Source organism: Onychostruthus taczanowskii, unplaced genomic scaffold (genome assembly GCF_017590055.1).
Source record: "Onychostruthus taczanowskii isolate IOZ18803 unplaced genomic scaffold, ASM1759005v1 scaffold1, whole genome shotgun sequence".
Taxonomy (NCBI): domain Eukaryota; kingdom Metazoa; phylum Chordata; class Aves; order Passeriformes; family Passeridae; genus Onychostruthus; species Onychostruthus taczanowskii.
Window position 1 is genome coordinate 11,103,905 of NW_024496525.1, and position 22,704 is coordinate 11,126,608.

The window sequence follows — 22,704 nt, forward strand, 5'->3', positions numbered from 1 at the left end:
TAACCTAATTGCTCCTAAAAATTACAATAGCTTTTTAGATGCCATTAAAATACTGCTTCAGTGAATCAGAATTTTAACTATGAGACAGGAAACCTTGATCACACATTGTCACAATTAATTTTTCTTGACATCTTTTCAAGTTCACTGTTGGTGCAAAAATTTTATCCTGATTTAGTAACTAGACAAAAAAGGTTACTCCATTTCTGCATACATATTTTTCCAAATATGTATGTACTTGGATGGCCTTAAATTCCCCAAGTAGAGAGAAATGCTTTCCATAGAGCTGCTTATTTCCAGTAACCCACATCAGAGCTGACACATGAAAAATGGTGAAATTACTGAAGGTAGTCCAGCCTGAATAAGGACTACCTTATTAGTTCAGGTACTTGCATCGCCCTAATTTTCATATTAATCATGTGTCCATCTTTCTTTGAAATAGGGCCATCATGCTTCATGTCAGAATTTAGCATGTAAGTAAAATTCATAGTGCTTCAAATCTCACTTGAAAATATTTGTATGAAGAGAACAGTGACTAATTTTATTGTTTCTAACAAAAATGTGATTTATTTTAGTATTTTTGTATTACATATACAATATGAACAGTTGACAAACAATTTCATTAAAAAAAAAAAGAATTAGAAGTACTTTTTTAAACCCTCAAAATACATCCCCAAAAGATAACAATATGGCGCTTTTCCTATTTAACAGAGCTGCTACATACTGTAATACAGCTATGTTATATATTTCTCATCAACTTTTACAGTTTCCACTGATTAAATATATATTGACTCATAAAGTATTACCATTACATCAATTGTCAGCAGATGCAAGAGTATGTCATTTAAATATTAACTATCATAAAAAAATGGCAGCTTGATTGTTTGGAAGCAGTAATCTGGTGCTTGTTATTGCCACGTTTCCCTAATGCATTGGGTGGCAGTCACAAAATGCATTGCCTTTCTGATATACCTGCTACTACAAAACCAGAAACAAATAAGTTTTTTATGTATCTCCCCTTTCTCTTAGACTTAATTTTTATTTATTTCTGAACTGCAGGTATCTTTGATCTGAATTGCAAAAATGCATTAGTGAAAAATAAACAAAGATATGCTCACTGGAGTCAGAAATTATATGCATCATCTCTAAATCAATGCGAAAAATATACAAAGAACCAGTAACAGATATATTGCTCTGTGCTTGAAATATTTTTATGACAGTTCCCCTATAATATGGGTGCAATATATCATCCATTGGGATGTTTATCTAAATTCTTAGTAAGATTGTACTTATTTATGTAAAGTACATTCTATTCTCAGTACTTCAGGATTTGTCTTTTCCAGAGATGGTAAGAAGCTACACATTACCACTAATATGAAATAAATTCTTGATTCTATGCTAACTGTACGATCAGGTTACACAGACACTTCACAGACCATTAAAATCTTCAAGTAATTGATAGGTAATCGCTCATTTGCTGGCTGCAGCAATGTACATGAGAGAAAAACCATTCTTTTTTACTAATGTAACATGCAGAACTTGCTGCTATTGCTACACTTAATGCTCACAGTGCCATATCATTTTTAATGCAAACACTCATTTTCTACTTCCTTCTTACATTTTCTATTAAAATGCAACACAAAACAGCATATATTTCATTCTATTCCTTTGAGGATTGCATAAGCAGTTTCAGGGAGTATCAGCTATTGTACTGTTATTATTACAGTAAATAAATATTTTAGAGTTTAAAAAACAGGTATTTCATCAATTTCTTTTTTTTCTAGGAAACTCCCTGCCAACTTGTTCAAACTTTTTACTTCTTTAATGTAGTACTAAGATAACAGTTTTTAATACAAATAACACCTTGTATACCAAGGCAAATTCATATTCTAGTTAATAAACAGCATCAATAAATTTGTCAATACTTTAATGGCATCCATACAGAACTTTTCATACACTGAGGAATTTATTCTGCTTAAGTGCTTTACCTTAAGCAGTTTTCACTAGCTATCCTCTAATCTGTATGAACAGAAATAAATGGAGTCAGGAAAATTATCTGTTTTAAGCCTTCCTATCAAACTGATAGGAATCAAACTGATGCAACTGCATTTAATCCATGTGAGAATTTTTAGCAAGTTTATGCAATAAAGACCTGCAGTCTGTCAGAAATTTTCAGCAAAATACAAATTCAGGGTATCCTACCCATTTGCCTTGAAGTTAAAAGACTAATTACATGAACTGATTTATTAATAAATGTGGCTTTTTGTCTAATTATTTTAAGTACTAACAGACTGGGGAACGATTTTAAATTTCTAATGTGCCTTGAAACCATTTTTTTTAGGTTAATTACATTTCTCAGTAAAGTCACTATAGATATGCCCCTCAGGTTTTACAGTGGAAGATTAAAGAAAAAAGAAAGATGATTACCTCATTGGCCAGGTCCAGTAATACTGGGGCAGCTGCATTTTTCATCACCCCATTCAGGTACCTAGACAAGACAAAGCCAGGTAATTTTGCAGTGGCAAGAAAAGGCCAGTTTATATATGTCAGCATCCCTTGTGAATGCTTTTCATTTGGGGGAAAACACCCCATTTAATGGGAAATCTTTTAAGAAGTAAGTATTTTAAGCAATCATTAACTCTCCAGGGTTGTCTCCTATTCTATTCTATTCTATTCTATTCTATTCTATTCTATTCTATTCTATTCTATTCATCTGCAAAATATATCTATCTCAATTAAGACACTGGTAAAAAACCCAACATATCAAGAAATTAAAAAAAATGTGGCTTAATAACACACAAATAAATTATATCTGTACTACTTAAAGATGCATCACAGACAAATAAACCTCTATTATTCACAGTAAAGATTTTTGGCTCCACATGAGCTTCAACTATGAAGGTGCACTGTATATCTTACCCAATTCCCTAGTACACACAAGAACATAAATTCTCAAATTTATTCCAGATTTTATCAGCTGGGCAGTAATTTAAATACTAAAGGCTTACTTTAGTGAAATCAGTCTAACAATTAATATTCTACAAAGAAAACAAAAAATATTTAGCTGTCGCCCTGATTTTGTAAGACTTTGTTAAGCCTTCTGATGTTTACATTCTTTCAACAAACTTTCTCACACACAGTTCTGTAAATAACCTATGTTTTGCATTCTTTCATGGAGGTGGAGAGAATTGATGGACCCTTGGTCTGTCCAGTGGCATTGGAGAGGTGGCACTGTCACCCTCCAATCCACTGTCACCTTTGGAAAACTATAAATGTTGGAGTCAGAAAATAAAGTTCCTCTGCTTCCTTTTTGTTCCCCTCGAGAGCACCAGTGTCTGTGTCATCATTTCGTGCCTTATCACAACATTTAGCATTCAAAAAAAGTTGATAGAAAGTCATTATCCTATCAGTAGCAAAGGCTTAATGTTTCTAATTGACGGTATTCTGACCATCAATTCACACAATGTCGCTTTCCTCACTTCTGTTACTTTCACTGTTTGATATTCAGATTTCAATAAAACCTGAAACCTGTGTTCAGAAGCTGATGGGAAGGAGCTATGATATTGGAAGCCACTTTGTGCTTTGCAGCCATGTGGAAAAGAACAATAGTTACCAACATTTGAACCTGCTCGTTTATCCTATCTGTATTCGCATAGCACATCATTACTGACATCATTAGAAGGCCACAGCCTTTCCAGCTCTATCATTATCTATCCATCAGAAGACACTCTTCTGCTCATTAGTTACAGGCATTAAAATTCTTTATCATTTTACCTTTCTGTGGAATGGGTGGCACACCTTCATAAAACCCCTTCACATAAGATTTGATAGAGGGCTTTTTGCTTGCAAATTATTCTGATGCTTAATGAATTAAGGAAATGAAAAAAGCTTTTTGCTGTAAACTATTTCGGTTCCATATTAAAAAAAAACAAAAACACAAAACATATTCAAACATTGCAAATTTATAACAGAAGAAAATGAGATATCATACACAAAATACACAACCAGGAAAATGTACTTGAGATTAAAGTTCTCAAACATGTATCTAGATGATCGAACAGCAACAGTGAGAATGAAGTAAATTTCTGTCATATATTTCTAATGCTTCTGGCAACTCAATTATAGACTAACAGGTCTCAGAAGCTGATGGCAATACAGTTCTGAAAACCTGCTGATCCTTCTTGTACTTTGTGCTTGCCTAAGTTTCAGACTAGTAAGTCTCAGCCAAGTGGAAGAAACTACTCTACTCAACTGTTTTACTTGCTCCTAACAGGTACCACTGGAAATGTCTACCTTCAAAACCTGGTAGTTCTGACCTAAGAAAGCAATGACAGCACAATTATCTGCTTGTATGTCGGCAGAAACACCAAGGAGCATAGCACTCAGTCTGGGGTTTACAGCAGTAAAGTGGATGATACAGAAGAGCAGAGGAGAAGACATGTTTGTCATATTTACGCCTGAAGTATTTCAAAGTGGCTTCTATCTCAAGTTGTCTGGTTCTGTAGCCTCCTGAAGATACTACACTGTAAATCTATTAAAACAGGACTGAAATGAGTTTTTTAGCTATTGACCAGAACATCTCTGATTTTAAAACATGTGCATTTTACTCAGCCATGTTAATACACTTGCAAAATGACATACTCAGAAATAGCATAAAGAATGATTTTCCCTACCGCTACCACACAGCTTCATACATAATGCATTAGTTATGCACTGCTATCATACTTCAGACTACAGAAGAAGACAGGAGACCAAATCCTCCTACCTGATGTGAGACAAACTTAATCATACCTACAACCCTACTGACACCAATACAACTGCTGCTTTGCATAAAGCAAAATCTTCTCCCGTGTTTCAGGTTGAAGTTTCAGGCTGGAACTAGTGATTTACACATACTCTAAGAAAAGGGTTACTTACGCAGCAGTTACAATTACCACGGGCTGCTTCACTGAAACTGTGCTAGTGAAAAATAATTAAAAGTAGTACTGTATACGCATGTTATTAGCAAAACAAAATTTTAAGCCAATATTCTTCCTAAACAAGAATCAACCCTAGGAAAAGTGTGATGTGATCCAGTACAAATTTTACAAAACAATACAACTACTAAAAAACTGAAATCAAACACCCAAACTAGTACATTTCACACTAGATATTCTAAACCAGTGTCTGATATAATCAGGTTGTGGTTAAGTTTTAAATACATGACTCTGGCAGAAGCACATTTAATTGTTTACAAATGAAGGCTCTTTGTTTATTTTCTTGATTCATACAGATTAGTATTAAGCACGAATATCATACATCACAAGTAGGAATTCACTTGCCATGCATGCTCTTCAGATATGTCAGTCTACAAAGCAATATTTTAATTGCATATCTTTACCTGTTATCACTATGCCCCAATTATGTCACTGGGATATTTTTAGTAAAGCCTGTGGAACGAACAGAAAAACTACAAGGTGTAGCAAGCACAGTTTATTAGCTTAAGAGGCAAACAATTGTAAAATGACATAAAGGTTTTCATCCTCCCTTAAAAACTATTTCTGACACTTCTGTTGATAAAACAGGAGTGATCTAAAAATTAGTGCTTTAACTGGCAATACATGAATATGTAACTTTTTGTAATGTAACACAAATGTTGTTTTAAACAAGCAACTGTAACATAACAAGCTCTCTTGCTGTAAAGGAAGTCATCAAAATCAGTCTTGACACAGAAATCCTAAAAATTACAAACTATAGGCAATATATAATAAATGTCATCACATACACTGGAAAAAATATTTGCTTATCCTGACTTAGAGCCAGGGAAGTAAACTCTTTCTTAATCAGAATGACCAAATCCTGAAAAAATTCTGTATTATGAGTGAAAAACATTTTTAGGTGAACCATTCTGTATTCCCAAATTCTTAATTTATTGTTATATAAAATTAGCTTAATAAGCTCATTTACTCACAACTGCTGTAAAAATCAGTAGCTACGATGAGAGTCTTAACTGGGGTGGGGAGGTCATACCTTTGGTAATAAGTTTCGATAGCTTCAGCAGTGTGATGCTTGGCATGTGTTCTTTTGATTTGTTTCTAGAAAAATAAAAAAACCAGGACTTTTACAAAGGTGTCATAGATCAAAACACTGAAATCATGACTACACAAACACACGATCCTTGGCTATACTTTGATAGATGTGAACCATGCTTTTAGATTCCATACAGAAATGACATTCAATCTACCTACTGAATTGAACGCCTTCAGACTGTACTGCAATGTACCATATGTAAAAGCCAGTAAGGTCACAATAATTGAATCTAAATAAGTTTACTGAAGGCTGCTGAGGGCAAAGAAAAACTTGTTCTCTCTTTCAACCTTTGTATTAATTTTCCCTCAATTCAATTCCATCTAAGTCTGGTGCACTCTAGTTTTACAATTCAATTGGCATTTTTAACCAGGAAGAACATTGCTTAAAAACAACTTATTTGAAAAACTACAAAAAGTAATTCCGTAGAGACTTGCCACTTGACTGACACCTGTCATCTCATGATAAATGACTCCATTTTCTGCCTCTCTTGCCTTCTGCCACTCCGGCAATGGTCATTTATCATCATCTCTGTCAGCAATGGAAAGCAGCACTGACAGTGCAAGTCAGCAAACATTTAGCACATGGAACCACGCAACACAGGGAAATTATTATTGTCAGAATAATAATGGTTTAGCATAATTTATTACAGGTCCACCAAATAAGCAAAGGCTAGATGTTATTAGACAGATGGATGGGTAGGCTTGGCAGCCATCCACTGAGACTCAGGCGGTGCTTGATGTGGAAAAAGGAACATCCTCCAAACCAATCAGAAAGCTGGCAGTTCAATTACAAAGAAATAAAGGGACATTCATCATTCAATTAGGCACCTGTCAACCCTCACAAAGGAGAAAACTTCTAACCTGGTACTCCTGGGAGAAGATGCTCAGCAGAGTGGACTGCGATTGACTGGAACAAATAAAAGAAGGACAAAGTTAATTACTGGAGTGCACTGCAAAGAAACAAAAGAGAAGGGAGCTTCAAAGGTAGGCCTGCTGCCCTGTAATCTAACAGAACATGAAAACAAGTGTGGAAAAGTTGTTCCAGATGAACACCTCAGACAAAGGCTTCCTGCTGCTAGGTCAAGGAGAGAGAGTATGAGGGAGGGGAGGAAAATATAGCAAGAACTTCAAATCAAACTAGCATACTGTTTGGGTGATTCAACTTCAGAACCCAAAAGTCCTACCAGAAGCAAGTAGTGGAGCTAAAAGGTAACAGGGATAAAAGGAAATTAAAGCAAAATTTCCATTAAAAATTGATGGAGTTAAATTCCATCAGCAGTTGGGAACATGCTGCTTGTTCATTGGCAACATATTGAAATTCATTTTGTTAGCAGCAAGGAAACTTCTTCAGTAGCTGTCTCATATTCAGGTTAAAAACTTCCCCTCTGTCAGAAGCAGCATATGGGACCAGTGGAACATTCCCACTGAAACTGATGCGCTTTGAAAATGGAAACTTTCACAGCAGGAAGCCAAGATTCCCCGGAGTCGGTCATTTCCAAAAGCTGCCATAAGCTTCATTCATCTACGGCTCCACTCAATGTTGAACACCTGGCAATGAAGCAACCTGGAAAGCATTCTTCCCAAGTGGGAATTTTTCTCTCTGAATTGTTAACATTTAGAAAAGAGACAAGATTTTTTTCCTCTGAAAGGCAATCAATACCACACCGCTACTGTTTTCAATTGTCCTCTGTGGATATATCTACCTCATCACATCCTGAGTACTACTAATTACTCCTGATATATTTTTCTACTACATGCAACTTGAACAAATTATAGCCTCAATAAATCGAGTTTTATGGTACAGCAAAGCATTATGAATAATCAACATTTTTTCCTCCCATGAACTTACCTACTATGGCACAGCATAGGTAGTTCAAAGATTCCATAATGTCTAAAGTCTCACTCTTCTGTCAGATTTTTTGTATGTGAATTTAACACCCGTATCATATCATAATTACATTAAAAGTACATATTCTCTCCATACATAAATGACCCTTCTCCTTCCAACTCTCACACTTCAGAAACACTAATTTAAAATGAGGAAGTCCTATTCTCACTTTCGAAAGGGAACAATGAGACACAAAACAACTAAACGGTTGGATCAGAGTTAAACAGACAGTATGTACATGCATCATGGTATAAAGTTACCTCTAAGCCAAGCAGCTGAAGAATCAGGAACAAAGTGACTAGATCAGTGCAGTGCTGTATAAAGAACTTACAAGTATACCTTATCCATAGCTGTGCTTCCAGGCTTTTTGCCATAACTTTGTATTTAGGGCTTGTCTGCCCAGCACAACATCTGCATGACAGCAGTAAGCTGAGCCTTGATCTTTGGTATTTTACACATGGGACTGTTCACCCTGAGTACTCACTGAGACTGCGTGTTAAAACTGTAGAACAATGATAGAAACAGAAACTGACTAATATATAGATTAAATTAATGGATTACAGAAAAAAATAAGTCCAATACAGTAAAGAATTTAAATTTTAATAGTTTATAGTCAAATAAAGTAAACAGTATTTAAATAAAAAATATTTATTTAAATATACACATGACATAGAGGCCAGGAGTTACATACCACAAACATTGTGGAGTTACAAAGCCTCTCCAAAAGGTGCACAATCCAATTATGACAACCTGCAACCTGCACATGTAATCACTAGAAGGTGAACAAAGGAAAGAAATTAAGATGATATACTTACACAGGCTATACACATACAGAAAGCTAAGATATTTCAAGTTGATTTAAAAAAAAACCCCAAACCTGCAGGCTATAAATAAGTTGGATACATATGGCCCCTGAATGGCTCACCACATAACTATTATTACCTTGTAGATTTACATGGTCATAATGGTAGAACTGAATTTAGAGACAGATGTGGGAAAAATCCCAGAACAGATCAGGACAGCATTTGACTAGATCTCTGGTTTGAGTTCTCCTCCACTGACATAGTAATTTTTGTGGTTTTAGGCTATTCCTGGTATGTTAACTATACTTATACTATCATTATCCTATTAAACACTGACACTGGCATATTTAAAAAAAAACAAAACAAAACAACTAAGACCATTATCCCTCCCTCCCTTTACATTCCACCTTTAATGGCAGACTTGCAAATGCTAGGTTAATGACCATGATGGCCTTCAAGGTCTTCTCAAAACTAAATGTTTCTCTTATTCTTGTCCATGATATTTGTCCCCTTAGTGTCCTTGGATTTTGACCTACTTCAATTCAGTTCAACACTCCTCTCCTATGGACCAGTCTTTCCAACTGTTCAGATAATTTAGGACCTAGCACGAATACTGAAAAAATTCATTCCAATAACAGTGCAAATTGGATATATACTGGATTGCAGTACATACACTTTATCACTGGGGCAAAGAGAATTATTTCAATAACATCATTCAAATAATTACAAGCCTTATTACTGGATGATCTTTCCCCTTCTCCAGGAGAAGTGGATTTATATCTTTACATGGCTGCTTCCACGTTTGTTTTGGTTAACATTGTTCCTGTCTTAAAAACTAAAACCACTCATCTGCCACTCAAGTGTTTCCTTGCTACAATTTCATTGAGACAACTTCCGGGCCAAATGAAGTAGCTCTTCAAAACACAGATGGAGCATCTATGGCAAGATCTTATTGAGTGAAAACTGAAACATCATGGTTTCAGAAAGCAACGAAAAAGACACTACTATGTACTTGGAGAGGGAAGAGAAGTCATGAATGTGAATTTGAATAGAAAAACAGCACAATCACAACTGCTGATACTGACAGCAGGAATACTACCATAGAAGTTATCATTACTTCTAGAGGAACAGCTAAATTCCCAGGGCTCCATCCATCCTCTGATACTTCTATACAAGATTTCAAAGCAACAAATGAGCAGACAAATGAATTTATTGCTGAACTATCCAGGAAAACAAACGTAACACTGAAAGTGGCTTTTTATTCAAAATAACATTTGAGTACTGCGTTGTTGCCTTTCATGGAATAAACTATATAGTAAGCCTCATGCCTTACTTGAAGACTAGAAATATAGATGTTTGTGACAAGCAGATACTTTTGTTGAGAAACAACTGTAGAGACAAGGTACATAATTGCTGATTTTCTGAAACAAATGAACAAAACCCAGAAGCCATAATTCTGAGTACTACTGCATTTAAACATTTAATATTCTAACCTGTTATCCCTCCTGTAGAACTCAGTATATTGTCCAGGGAAATAAGCAAATTTTTCTCAGTTCAGCAGTTCTGTAGTGACAACTTTCATGGAAACATTTTCTTCTGCAATTCTAGACAGTAATGAATCTAACTCCCAGAGCTCTGTTCAAAGCATCCATCCTCACTCTTTAGATATCCTCTTTTACTTGTATACTGGCATCCACAGTGAGGCCAATTTACCTTTTGTTACTCCATGTCGGTGTCATACTTCCATCTGAATGCCCGATGTATTTCATGCTCTTGTCAATACTTAAGTGGATTTGAGCAGAAAACTGAAAGCTAAAGTTGGCTAAAAATGCCCATTTTTTAATGATAAAAATACTTCTATTTTATAAAATGAAGTGCAAGTTCTAGGTTACAAGTGATATAAAGATACAAAAATTTGCTTGCCATAAAAAAAAATACTATTACAGTTATTAAAGTTACTTCTAATACACAAATCCAACATTTAGAAGGGGATGCCCAAGACAGTCCAGAAAAAGGGATAAGAAAAATGATCTCTAAGAACTTAGATATCAGTTAAGCTAGAAAGAGCTTGGTGCTGGGAAAAGAATATGCCCTTTGGTCAATTACTAAATAAGTATAAAATTTAGACCATTCTCTTCTAATGAATCTCAGAATTTGAAGACAAGGAATGTTCTGGTTTGCAATGAGTACTCACATATAAAGTAGTAACAGATAAGTTACTACTTCATATAAGCAGTTTACTGCTTTGTAGCTAGATACAAAACTTTGGCTAAGAAGCAGCTAGTAATGATGAAAGCAATTTAATTGTATCAGATCATCACCTCAACAAAACAGAATTGCAGATGCAACCAAGATTTGGAGTGCTGTCCAGCTTAATATTTGCTACTTACTTTAGCCTCACAAGGAGAAAATCCAAGCATAGCAAATGTTATGCAAATATTATACTATCAGCCCTTGCAAATAATGAATTCTTTACAGTTAAGATGAAACTTGGAGTTTTTATTTTCTGAGACTACTGAAAACATGGATTTGTAGGTGCAAACCAAGATTTCACTTGTTTCATGTTTTATAATGAGTTTCCTTTCCCTCACTTTTAACTCTACATTTGTTGCCTAAAGTACAAAGAGTAAAAATCAGTTTCACATTTAGTGTATTTTATCATGGAACAAAGGAAGAGTATCTAGAGAGATTTCACACAAGTGGAGGCAAGAAGGGGGAAAGCATAGTCCATAAGACAAATATGTTATATATAAACAGAATAGCTTAATTGTTTCTTTTTTACAAAACTGAATATTCCATCTTATTAAAACGATAAACATATTGGTTAAAAACTGAGTGTAGGGGCAGGAGCTGTGTTTCCAAAATTCAGAAGCTGTTACATGAGAAATCCCAAAGCTGCAGTGTCAAACCTTCTTCCTGAAGAACATACACTGCCACTTAGCTACAGAAAGAATTCAATAAGGGGGGAAAATTGTTTCTTCCACAATCTCTAGTGAGTATGCTTCCATATCATGATATGAAAGTCCTAAAGTTCTAAAACAGATAGCAAGAGTCTCTCATTTCTTTAAACTGGAAAAGAACTTCCCCTTTCCACGCATAGTAAGTTTAAAAATACTTTTACTGGCACAATATTGAGCATTAAAATAAAAGTAATAGGGCTAGAACTGTGTGGTGCTGCCATGCCAGCTTTAAAATCTAAGTGAGGAAAGAAAGATATAAATCCAAAAAATTTAAAAGACTAGTGGTGAAAGGGAATTCTCCTCACATCTATCCTGAAGTTTCAGAGCATGTATCTAAAACATATTTTTCCTGTTACATTATTAAAGACATGAAAGAAATCCAAGCAGCCGAATTCTTATCTTCCATACTGCAAATGATTTGGAACAGGGACTCCTAAAGGAAGCAATGTTTATACTCCTTATCACATGCTAACCAGTCCACCCTACTTTGTAAAAAACTCTGTTAGTAATGGATTTCAAACAGATCTAGCAGCATTGTTTCAAACGCATAACACGCACAGAGGCATACAGCCTCAGTGGCTTCCCACAACTGCAGGACATGGGCAGCAAGCACCACAGTTACACCTGAAAATGACCCAAGTCTGATGGTCAACTTCCCACCTGAAAGGAGGTGACAACTTGTGGATTCTCACAATTTCTTCCATGGTCAGGACTGTCCAGATAACAAAAAGGTTTCTTAGCAGTCTGAACGATTCTACAAGTGAATCCAGGAAGGCTCAGGAATACCAAAGGCCTACCCAGAGCTTGTTAGGCTTACATGCCTGAAGAGCATGGAACAAAGGAGGCACATTGACCTCTACAATAGTTACAGCTTTAATCTTTCTTCACTGTAGCCTCTAGTACAACAATCTTTCTTATAGGTTAGTATGATTGTGGTCACTTCTCCGAATGAAAATTCTAAAAAAGCAGAGTATTGTCTCTGTATACATTTGTACTTTTATAGTTCACAAATCTACCAATGATTTATCAGAAGTCAGTGAATTACCAATTTAAGTTAAATCAACATACTTGTCTATAAACATGTGTGTGAATATGTATTTTTAAATCAATAGGTGAGTTTGAATTAGAGTTACTAAGTAACATAGAAGTATCTAAGTTTGAGTCTGGAATACAAAACCAGTTTTATTATTTCTGCATAAGAAGCCTTCCATACAATGAAACATTATTGGTAGCTCCTCCTTCGCAAACTATCAAGTCAATACAGTTCTGTAGAGGAAATACTCCCATTACAAATATATCATTATTATTATTATTATTATTATTATTATTATTATTATTATTACTATTGTGTTGTTGTTGTTACTGTTGTTATTGTTATGCTGTGTGTGTGTAGATATACATACATATACGACAAGAAGTACGTGATGATATGCTCATTTCAGACTTAGTACAATTAAATTTAAAATCAAGATGAAATTCAAGCTCATCTGAAAAACAGTAACATGAATAAATTTTAAAATTTTCTGATATCCAGTTCAGTAAGCTGTACAACAGCTCAACTCAAAAGACCTAAACACATCCCTAAGAATTGCTTTTGCCTCAAAGTCAATTTCATACCTTTGGCAGGATCAAAAATAAAATACGAAATAAAGTTTTTGAGGAGAAAGATATCCTGCACTGCAGGTTTCAGTATCAATGATAATAAAAAGGTTAACATGTGCATACAACTTTGCCGCCTATAGCCAGGGTTATGAGTATAACTGTATGACAAAGCTCAGTAAAGGCTACTTGAGAAGAGTCATCACTTCTATGACCTTGACACTGGTTGGTCCCACAACTTCTATACAATTTAGTGATGTGCAAGAACAGATGATGGTGCAATACATAGAAATGGCAGCATTTAAAATTCATAGTAGCGTAAGGCCATTACTTTTCCCACTGGGCCACTTGAACTTTAATAATGTCTGACCTAGTTGGCCAATAAGTTCTAGCAGCAGACAGAGGAAAATTGCCAGTATTAGATACTGTTTGATTTTTCATTTACGAAGACTTAGAAGTTCCTTTAAGAACAGAGCACCAATTCTTCCTGTAGACACCTAATTTTTTGGTGTCTCTTGTAACAACCAATATATTTTAAAACAACTGCAGACTATGAACAAACTGTATCAGATGTGAAAAAAATAAATCACAGAGGTAAGTACAAATAACCAATACAGGCAATGATCCCAAAATAATGCTAGCTCTTTGCAGAGATAAATTACACCTTCTTTCACCCACATTACAAAAATCTCATTTCCAATAGCAATAATATAAGTGTAACTAAAAATACTCCATATTCAAATGATTGCAAAGTGTGATCAAACTCCCAATCTAAAAAAAGACGAACAAAAATGCTGGTTTTCCATTCACATATATATGGTTGAGAAGAACAGCAACATGCTTTAACAGTGGATAAATACATAACATGTTAAAAAAATACAGCAATCACAGCAATGGAAGAGTAGCAGGTCCATAAGAAAAGAAACTATTTTTTTTAGTTTTATAATCTTAGTAAGCAAGTAGTGAAAATGGACAGTAATTTGCCTAAGATATTGTTCTGATATAATTCCATTCTGGAATTAAACAATACTTGTTGCATGAATGTTTGGAACCTATTCCAATGCCAAACCCACAGAGAGATCTTTATAAGTAAATATTATTTCACTAATATTTGAAGCTTCTTCTATTAAAATATAAAATTATTTTGTAAGGTCACATTTTCAAACTGAAAAATACTTTCAGAACAATATCTATTCAGAATATATAATATATAAAAATATATTATATATCTGAATATATAATGCAGAACAAAATATATTCACAATAGGGCTGAAGAAATACATTGTCAGTGCTAAAATGTGAAATTAAAACTCCTAAATATTCTGACATCAGGTTTCAATGACTATTGAACATCCTCACCTTACAGACAGCAGAACCCATCTTTAAGTATTTAATCAGGGAGCCCACTGACAAAAGGAACTGAGAGGAGTCAAACAGGGTTTGTCTCCACGTACACCTTGATAATCTCAGTACTTGTCCACCACATCTCCATTTCCTGGTATTCTCAAGACTTCTGCTTTTAACTCCACCATTAAATTTTTTGAGAAAATTAAAAAAAAACCAACCCAGCACCTGAGATTAGCAAAAGTAGATGATTTGTTATGTCCTTCATTTCAACTACTTAGTTAAATCTTAGCAAGTTACTTAGCAAGAAGAAAAGTTTCTTCAAATCCAGGAAAGAATTAGTGAATGTCCCAAAGCAGAGGCATACAGCAGCACACCAGAGACTGAGGAAAAAGGCAAAACATTTGTGAACATTTGCACTCAAGTGTACATCATCCACACTTCAATTTACTTCACTTAAGACTGAACCAAAAACATGTTTGCAAGTTTGACATCTTTATCTTAGTAGCACAATCTAAATATTGAACCATTAGACAAAAGTACACTAAAGTAGTTCCTTATCTGATGTTGGTTGTGCAAAGAGGGATGTTCCTAGAGTACAACAGCAATGGACCCCAACAAGCAGTTAAGGTGAAGAAGATACAATTTAAACCAGGGGTTTATCCTTCTCCTTTCTTATCTGCCCTACTGATAGGGCCATGGCCCACATATTGAAAATATACTCAGTAGGCCATTACTGGAAAGCAATTTTGGAAATATTTATTTTGTGTTCATCCCCTCATTTTGTTTGGATTAGCCTATCGTGCTACTTCCTCTTATGCCCAGGAAAATAAATAGATCAGAAGGTAAGTTTTTTCAGACTTCAATCTCAAATTTACTTACTGTGGACAAAGGGGAAAATAATTCTACTTTATAGCTTTTTTTTTTCAACAAAACTATATTGTCCTGTACAAGTTAGGTGTTTAAGTTTAGAAAACTATTTTTATGAATGAATGGTAATTCAGAGCTAATTAGCTTGTTCATTTTGTATTAAAAAATTAGCCTGCATGTAAAAAGCATGGTTCAGCACTAAATAAATCCCTGAACACCCGTAAACAATTCGTTCCTAAAAATATATAATCAGATTTAGAAAACTATAAACTACATTTAAAATTTACTATTTAGAAGCAATTAATTACAAAGACAGCCAGGTGGCTTTCATTACATAAATTACTGTTAATGACACTTGCCTCATGCTGCTACTGTATTTAGCATTTGCATGCATCACATGTCAAGCACACACACTGTTGCATAGGTTTCTCCAGGGTAAAAAGAGAACATCTTAAGTCAAAAAAGCTTCCAGTTATCCAATCAAAACTGTTAATTCCTTAAACAAGTTAGGATCTTAATGATGCTTCCCATTCAGGATATAATCTAAAATATATTCAGGATAAAATTTCGAGAATCAAACACAGATGATATAGAAGTGATAGTTTTTAGTAAATTTCCATTTTGGTTATGATGCAGATTCAAGGCACGAGACTAATCCATTTATAGCTAGTTCCCTTGAGATTTTAGAGCCCTAGATAGTGTTTATAATTTAAAAAAAAATTACAATTTTAAAGCTATTTGTAATTATTGAACAAAAAAAAAAGAAAAAAAAAATAATAATTCTTGTCTTTTCCTGAACCAGTGGGGGAGGGACCACTTAAATCTGCTTAATAGAGGGTCCTCTTCAAAAGTTTCCTCCCAAATTTGCCCTAAACCAGAACATCTACCTACCCAACAGTGCAGTGTTTTGTCTTGTATATCTAAGTTGTTGTATCAAGCACGCATATATTTACAAAGCCTTCTTCCAGCCCCAGGAATATAGATTATTATGCCATAGAGGGAATAACGTCATTTAATGTCACTACTTACTTCCCCTTGGAAAGACTGCAGAAATGCACAAGAAGGAAATCCAGCTATCTCTTTTTACTACTGTTCTTCAAACATTCTCTTTTTTAAAAAGCTGTCTACCTAAAACTGGAAGGCAATATGAAGGGAACATCACAAGAGCTGATAACAACATTACATCAGTGTATCCTAAAACTTCTCTAACCCTTTCCATTCCTATCAACAGGCTTTTCCTTTTCCTTTCCCCTCCTCCCCTCTCTAGAGGAGTTTTCTGGTGTTCCTTATATTGCCCTGAAAATACATACAATGACTATAAGCTTTTTTTCCCACAGTGCCACTGCAGGAAATGCTGGCTTTCCAGAACTCTTACTCCATGGAACAGAATTTAATGGAACACAAATGGAACAGAGTCGTATCTGATATAAACAGTCAATAATATTGACTGTACAGCATCACCTTCACTAAGCACCAAAAAGTCACTGGTTTTGGTAGAATGAGCCTAGAGGCTTTGATAATTAAATGTGGAACCCAAGGAAGAACCAACATTAGCTCTCTGTTAAAATAAGTTGAAGATGACCTCAGCATGCATCAAGCAGTATGGCATGACTCCCTGACACTTCTTAAATTTTTGTGACTTATCAAAAACATAATAAAAATATACATTACCATCTTTATATTAAGTCCATAAGTACTACAGTTAAAAAAAAAAAGTCAGTGAGAAGGGTGTTAAATAAACTTCACTGGAATTCATTGAAATTTGACTGAGAGTATCTTTCAGGCAGCTTTCAAAAATGTCTCACACAAAACATCCAACCCTATCCTCTCATATTTTGAAGTTTTAATATATTACAGTAAAGCAGCAAAGGCTACAGAGCCTTCTTCTCTTTCAGATTAATTTTAACCTGTTCTAAACATTTAAATATCTTCACATGTAAATAGAAATATTTTATATGTTACCTAATTTCTAAGAGCAGCAACCTAATGGAATTAGGACTTCAGAAAATAGTGAAAATGAGAACAAGAACAAAATATTCTCAACTGGAATGTTTACGTGTCCACGTTAGTAACCAACAACTTACACATATACATTATGCAAGATATATCTTAGAGCGTATATTCTTATAAAAGAGATCTCTACTTTTAACTAAAGGGCATCAATAAGAGGATGTTGAGGTCAAGTTTCTAGTTTTTAGAAACCAAAATACTTAGAGTGAAGAAAGAAGCTAAGCCATAAATCAGTACTTTGTTTTCAAATTTGTCTTTCTAACAACAAGTAAAAATCCCTCTACCAACTTTTATTCAGAAGCAATTTCTCCTTCATCATGACAGTAGTACTTTAAGGCCAAAAGTGGAAAAAATGGCATAAATGTAATTTTTATCACAGCAGATATGCAAATGTTTTTGTCTCTCTGTACCCCCAAAGTATTGTTAATGCAACTCCTTCCACTAAACCAACTGCAAAGAAATATTTAATCTAAAGTTATGGCTGTTCATATGTAATCTGTTACCTGGATTAACAAAAAAAAAAAAAAAAAAAAAAAAAAAAAAAAAAAAAAAAAAAAAAAAAAAAAAGGCAGAAGGCCTCTCTATCCACCTAATCACCATATCAATGACACATGCCACAACAGAGAAGCACTAGTTTATTTGATTGATCATGGTAGATAAACTCCAAATAACAGCGAAATTAACAAATGCTTGACATTTGCTCAACATCCATTATTCTGACACTGCTTTCAGGATTTCAAAGCCTGGGAGTATGCTTAATCAACATTCATATTCCCTAGTGAGCTACAGGCACCATATTGCGCCCCGCCTTAGTACTGATGAAAACTGCATATTGGCCATTTCCAAAATGTTCTGGGACTCCACGCAGGGCCCCTTCTCTCCCTTGTTCCTGTTCTGCAGTTTTCTTTTAAACACTTCCAAGACAAAAGCATCTGCCAGTTTTTCTCTCTAGGGATGTATGCAAAATGAACTTAACAGTTTTAAGGCAAGAGAAACCCTCACATCTAAATTCATTCATAGGACAGAAAAGGGCCTAAGAGGCCTCTCTAGGGACAAAACCCTGCTGAAATTTTCCCCGACAACACTGGGAGCTTTATAAAATCTAAGTCCAGACAATTTCCAATTCAAATGCCCAGCATAGCATGACCTTTGTCAGATCTATGAGCCCTAGATGCACCCACTATTTTTTTATTCTAACCAGCACAGACATTAGACAGGGCACTACTGCTAAGCAGGAGGTTGACTATTTGCATGCTCTTCTATTGTGAAAATGTAACAGTGACAGCACTGTGTCGAATGCTTTTCCCCCTAGAACTTTAACTCCATAGGAGAGGCATAGCTGACAGATGACTCTCCCAACATCTGTGTTATGTACACTGCACAGCTGAGGAACCTTGGATCACTGTCACGGCTTCTCAGAGATGACCTACACCTTTTTTATATCTACACATGATAAAAAAAGTAAAGTAAAAATTTGAAAATGCCTTTTATTAAATGAAAAGTAAATATGGCAAGAAAGATTAACATAATTTAGTCATTAAGCTGTTCACATAGCAGCTCACCATATGTTGTATAAATGTCCTATACAAAATAATTTATCAGCCCTGACACGTCGCACATCATATTGTATTATTTAATATGCTTACTAAAATTTCATGGATCAAGCGCCACTTCTGAAAGCATACAGAAAGCCCTAGAAAATATTTCTTCATCTTCCATGATTTATTTTGATTGCCTTTTACAGCTACATGATAAAGTAGAACTTGCAAAATTACGAGGTTAGGGTTTACAAAGCTATTGCTTCATATACTATAACAATTGGCTTCATGTCTATATAACATTTTACATGCATTTAATATTCAGAGGCACATTAAATTAAGCATGCTGCTTTCCACTGCATATTTTAATAATTTCAACTGGTTATTTCAGTAAACACCCTGATCCACTAATGTAAAGTTCCACTGAGAGAGAGATATCCTTGAAAATAAAACTAAAGAGCTTAGAATTACAAAACAAACTAATACAAACAAGTAATATGTGATACATGCTGACCTCCCTAAATCTGCCTACATAAAAATATATTCATTTCTACACAGTAGCTGAAACATTTGAATAATATCTTTAAATTACTGTGATTTAAAATGTTAGAATGACAGGCATCTATTGCAGATAAATGGACAAAATTTTCTGTCCAGAAACCTTGAAACCACAAAAGATAACAATGTGTAAGAATGATTGTCTGTCACTGTCGAGGTCTGTGTCGAAATAGCAAATTAAAACAAAAAGTGTAAGCAGGAATCTTGTGAATAATAGTTGTTGGGCAACCAATGGAATTTTTTTGGAAAAAAATGCTCAGCACTTAGGTGACATATCAAGCAGACAGATATGGCTAGGAAAATATTTAGACTGTAACTATGCATTTATTCCATAAAGGTCCATTTTCCTTTCTTTCTCAGACCACTGATGTCAAAGGAACACAATACAAATGAGATAATAAATGTAGCCCAACTTACTCTTTTTGGTCAACAATTATATTCTCCTGTTCCTAATAACAGGATAAAGGAAAACATATTCCTGTGTTAGATCACTCATTGCAATAAGGTCATTGAACTCCATTTGAATTGGAACTTGCTTGGCTTACTGGAGTACCTGCCAGCTGGTCAAAGCAGATATTCCTTTTTAAGCTCTATAAGAACCAGAGAGCTAGCTTCCAAGTTTTTTTTTCTCTTTTTTTTATTTTATGTACCCCAAGAAAATGCACTTGTCTAGGAGGACATATTGCTCAGCTGTGTTGAAAACTGAAGGAGAAGCTGTATTTACAACAAGCATTTTATACTAATGCCATAAATGGCTAATGTTCAATAGCCATTTCATATATAGAAACATACACTCACTCTCTGCCTACGGTACCCTCCAAATGAGTTGTAGTCTCCAAATGAGCATCTGTATTCCACCAAAGAGATGCAGTAAAGGACTTGATGGTACAACAGTATCAACAGAAGACTGATATGAAGTTCTGACATCTCCCAGCCAACCACAAATAGAAACAGAGATACATGATGTCTTTATTGTTGTCTGTGTCCTCAATTAAGAACAGGGAACTCCCAAAGACACTTTAAAGTAATTCAGTCACAGGAGCAAGTTATTACCTCCATCCTGGTCACAGTTTCTGTTTCCTTTGAAACTGTTTCAGACAGGCTGTATTGCATAAAAGAATACGTTTTCTATCACACGTGTCTTGTTCAAAGGAATATGTGACAACATTTTGCTTTCTGCGAAAGAAGAACATGCACTATCTTAGGAAATTTTTATCCCCTGCTGAAGTTTGTGGAGATATATGGGAAACTAGACCATCAAATGCTTCCAAGACTTTGAAGGCATAAATACAGACATGCAAATAGAGGACAATCACCCAAACAATAAAGTCCTCTTCAGCACTACGTCCTGATCTGGATAGACAGCAACACTTAGCATTCTATTCAGATGAAAAGGATAAAGCAAGATAGTAAAGTTCAACAATTCTCCAATACAAAGCAATGAGATTGTCACTATCAATCAGGCAACTGGATATCCTGGTGTGTGCAATGGAAGGGATAGCATCTTCTACTCAAATCACTATCATTACTCAAAATGTTAAGGACACAAGAATTTTTAAAAAAGATTGTACCCAAACAAAACATAAGACATGTAAAAAATGCTTTAGTTGCTTACAAATTGAAGTTTTTATCCTAAGTTGTTCACAAATCATAAAGTTTTTCCCATGATAGGCACAGATTCCTGTTTGGCAAATTTAAACCTTTTGACAAGAAGTTAATTTACTTTGAATTCTTCATTTGAAGTCCATGGACAACAAGGACTTCATGAGATACAAGCTGAATACTATAAACACAGCATGCCTACGGGAGTTTGAAATCCACTTGTATGGTACCAATTAGTCAAACAAAAACATGAACAAGGCTTTTAACCACCACCTGATCAGAAGAACACAGGGTATTACCTTTCCATTCCTCCATCAATGTTGTTAGTTTTGCTTGGTAACAATACTCTATTAGGCTTGTCCTAGAAAGCAGTTTTATCAGGATCAGTCCCTGCATTGCATTTTCTTACAGAAATTAATCCTCAGCAGTATTTCACTCAGTTGAGAGTGTAATTCAAGCTTCTGAAACTTTCACACTGAAAATAAAGATGTTACTTACACCAGGAACTTAAAGGAATGAACAATTAAAAAATTACTCTCGTAGAAGCATATATGCTGCTTCTTAAAGTGATGCAATAAGCCATAAGGGGCATACATCAGCACCAAAATGGTTGTAGTCATTAATTTAAGTAACAAATCATAGGTCCTGCTAACAATGACAGCAAACAGATGCTAACAAGAAAATGTATTATTTAATATGTTGTGTGTTATAAAAATGTAAGCATTTAGGACACTTCTTAAATTTTTATAATAATATGCATTTCATACATTACTGTCTTGACACATACAAGAATCAAATTTATAGGTCTCATTCAGGACTTGCTTTCTCTTCTGTGAACACAGAATGGATTCCTGAGAGAGAAAAAGCTCAAGAAGTCAATGTTTCAAATAGATGTTTCCAACAAAATCAAGTTGCTTGTCTTGCTGTCTTGAACTAACTATCGTAAGCATTGAATCTCATTAGAAAACGAAAATCAACTTATTTGCTTTTATGTAAACGGAAGTTTTCCCTGAAAGTTGGAAGGAAAATCAAATAACTATGAAGTTTGTCTATATGTATGGACAGCAAAAGATCTTATCATTTGCCATGAAGTTAAAATATAATTCTGTACAATCCTTACACATAGAATGTCAATATTGAATTACTCTCAATGAATTTGCCAAGTTATAAAAACAGCAGTTTTCTGTTGTGTGTTATTATTTGTTTCTTATATCAGTTTATATAAGACCATGTAATGCTACAATTATTTGCACCAAAAGCATTGCTTGCAAAAACACCAAAACCAAAACAAAATCTATGCTGGCAATTAAAAACTTGATCTATTCCATTTCCTCCATTCACAGCCACCCTTCTCTCTGGATCCTGAAAGCCAGACAGAATGATGATCTGATTCTGGCACTGATACACAACAGCCTAAGAAATGCAATTTTGCCTTTTGGCAAGCTCTGCCACACTAGACAGAACCAC

The 22,704-nt window shown here is 34.8% G+C and overlaps 1 protein-coding gene across 4 annotated transcripts in view; it reads right to left on the bottom strand.

Annotated features, from left to right (window-relative positions):
• The window catches only part of CDIN1 (CDAN1 interacting nuclease 1), a 124,073-nt gene that overhangs the window by 90,408 nt on the left and 10,961 nt on the right, over positions 1 to 22,704 (bottom strand). For 2 of the 4 annotated variants that reach the window (XM_041396177.1, XM_041396186.1), the window contains exons 2-4: positions 6,927 to 6,972; positions 6,007 to 6,071; positions 2,425 to 2,485 (exon numbers count right to left, since the gene is read on the bottom strand). In XM_041396177.1, coding sequence (XP_041252111.1) covers positions 2,425 to 2,485; positions 6,007 to 6,071; positions 6,927 to 6,972 — 172 coding nt within the window. The remainder of the gene's footprint in view (positions 1 to 2,424; positions 2,486 to 6,006; positions 6,072 to 6,926; positions 6,973 to 22,704) is intronic. The other 2 variants (XM_041396193.1, XM_041396201.1) reach the window with 1 other exon arrangement.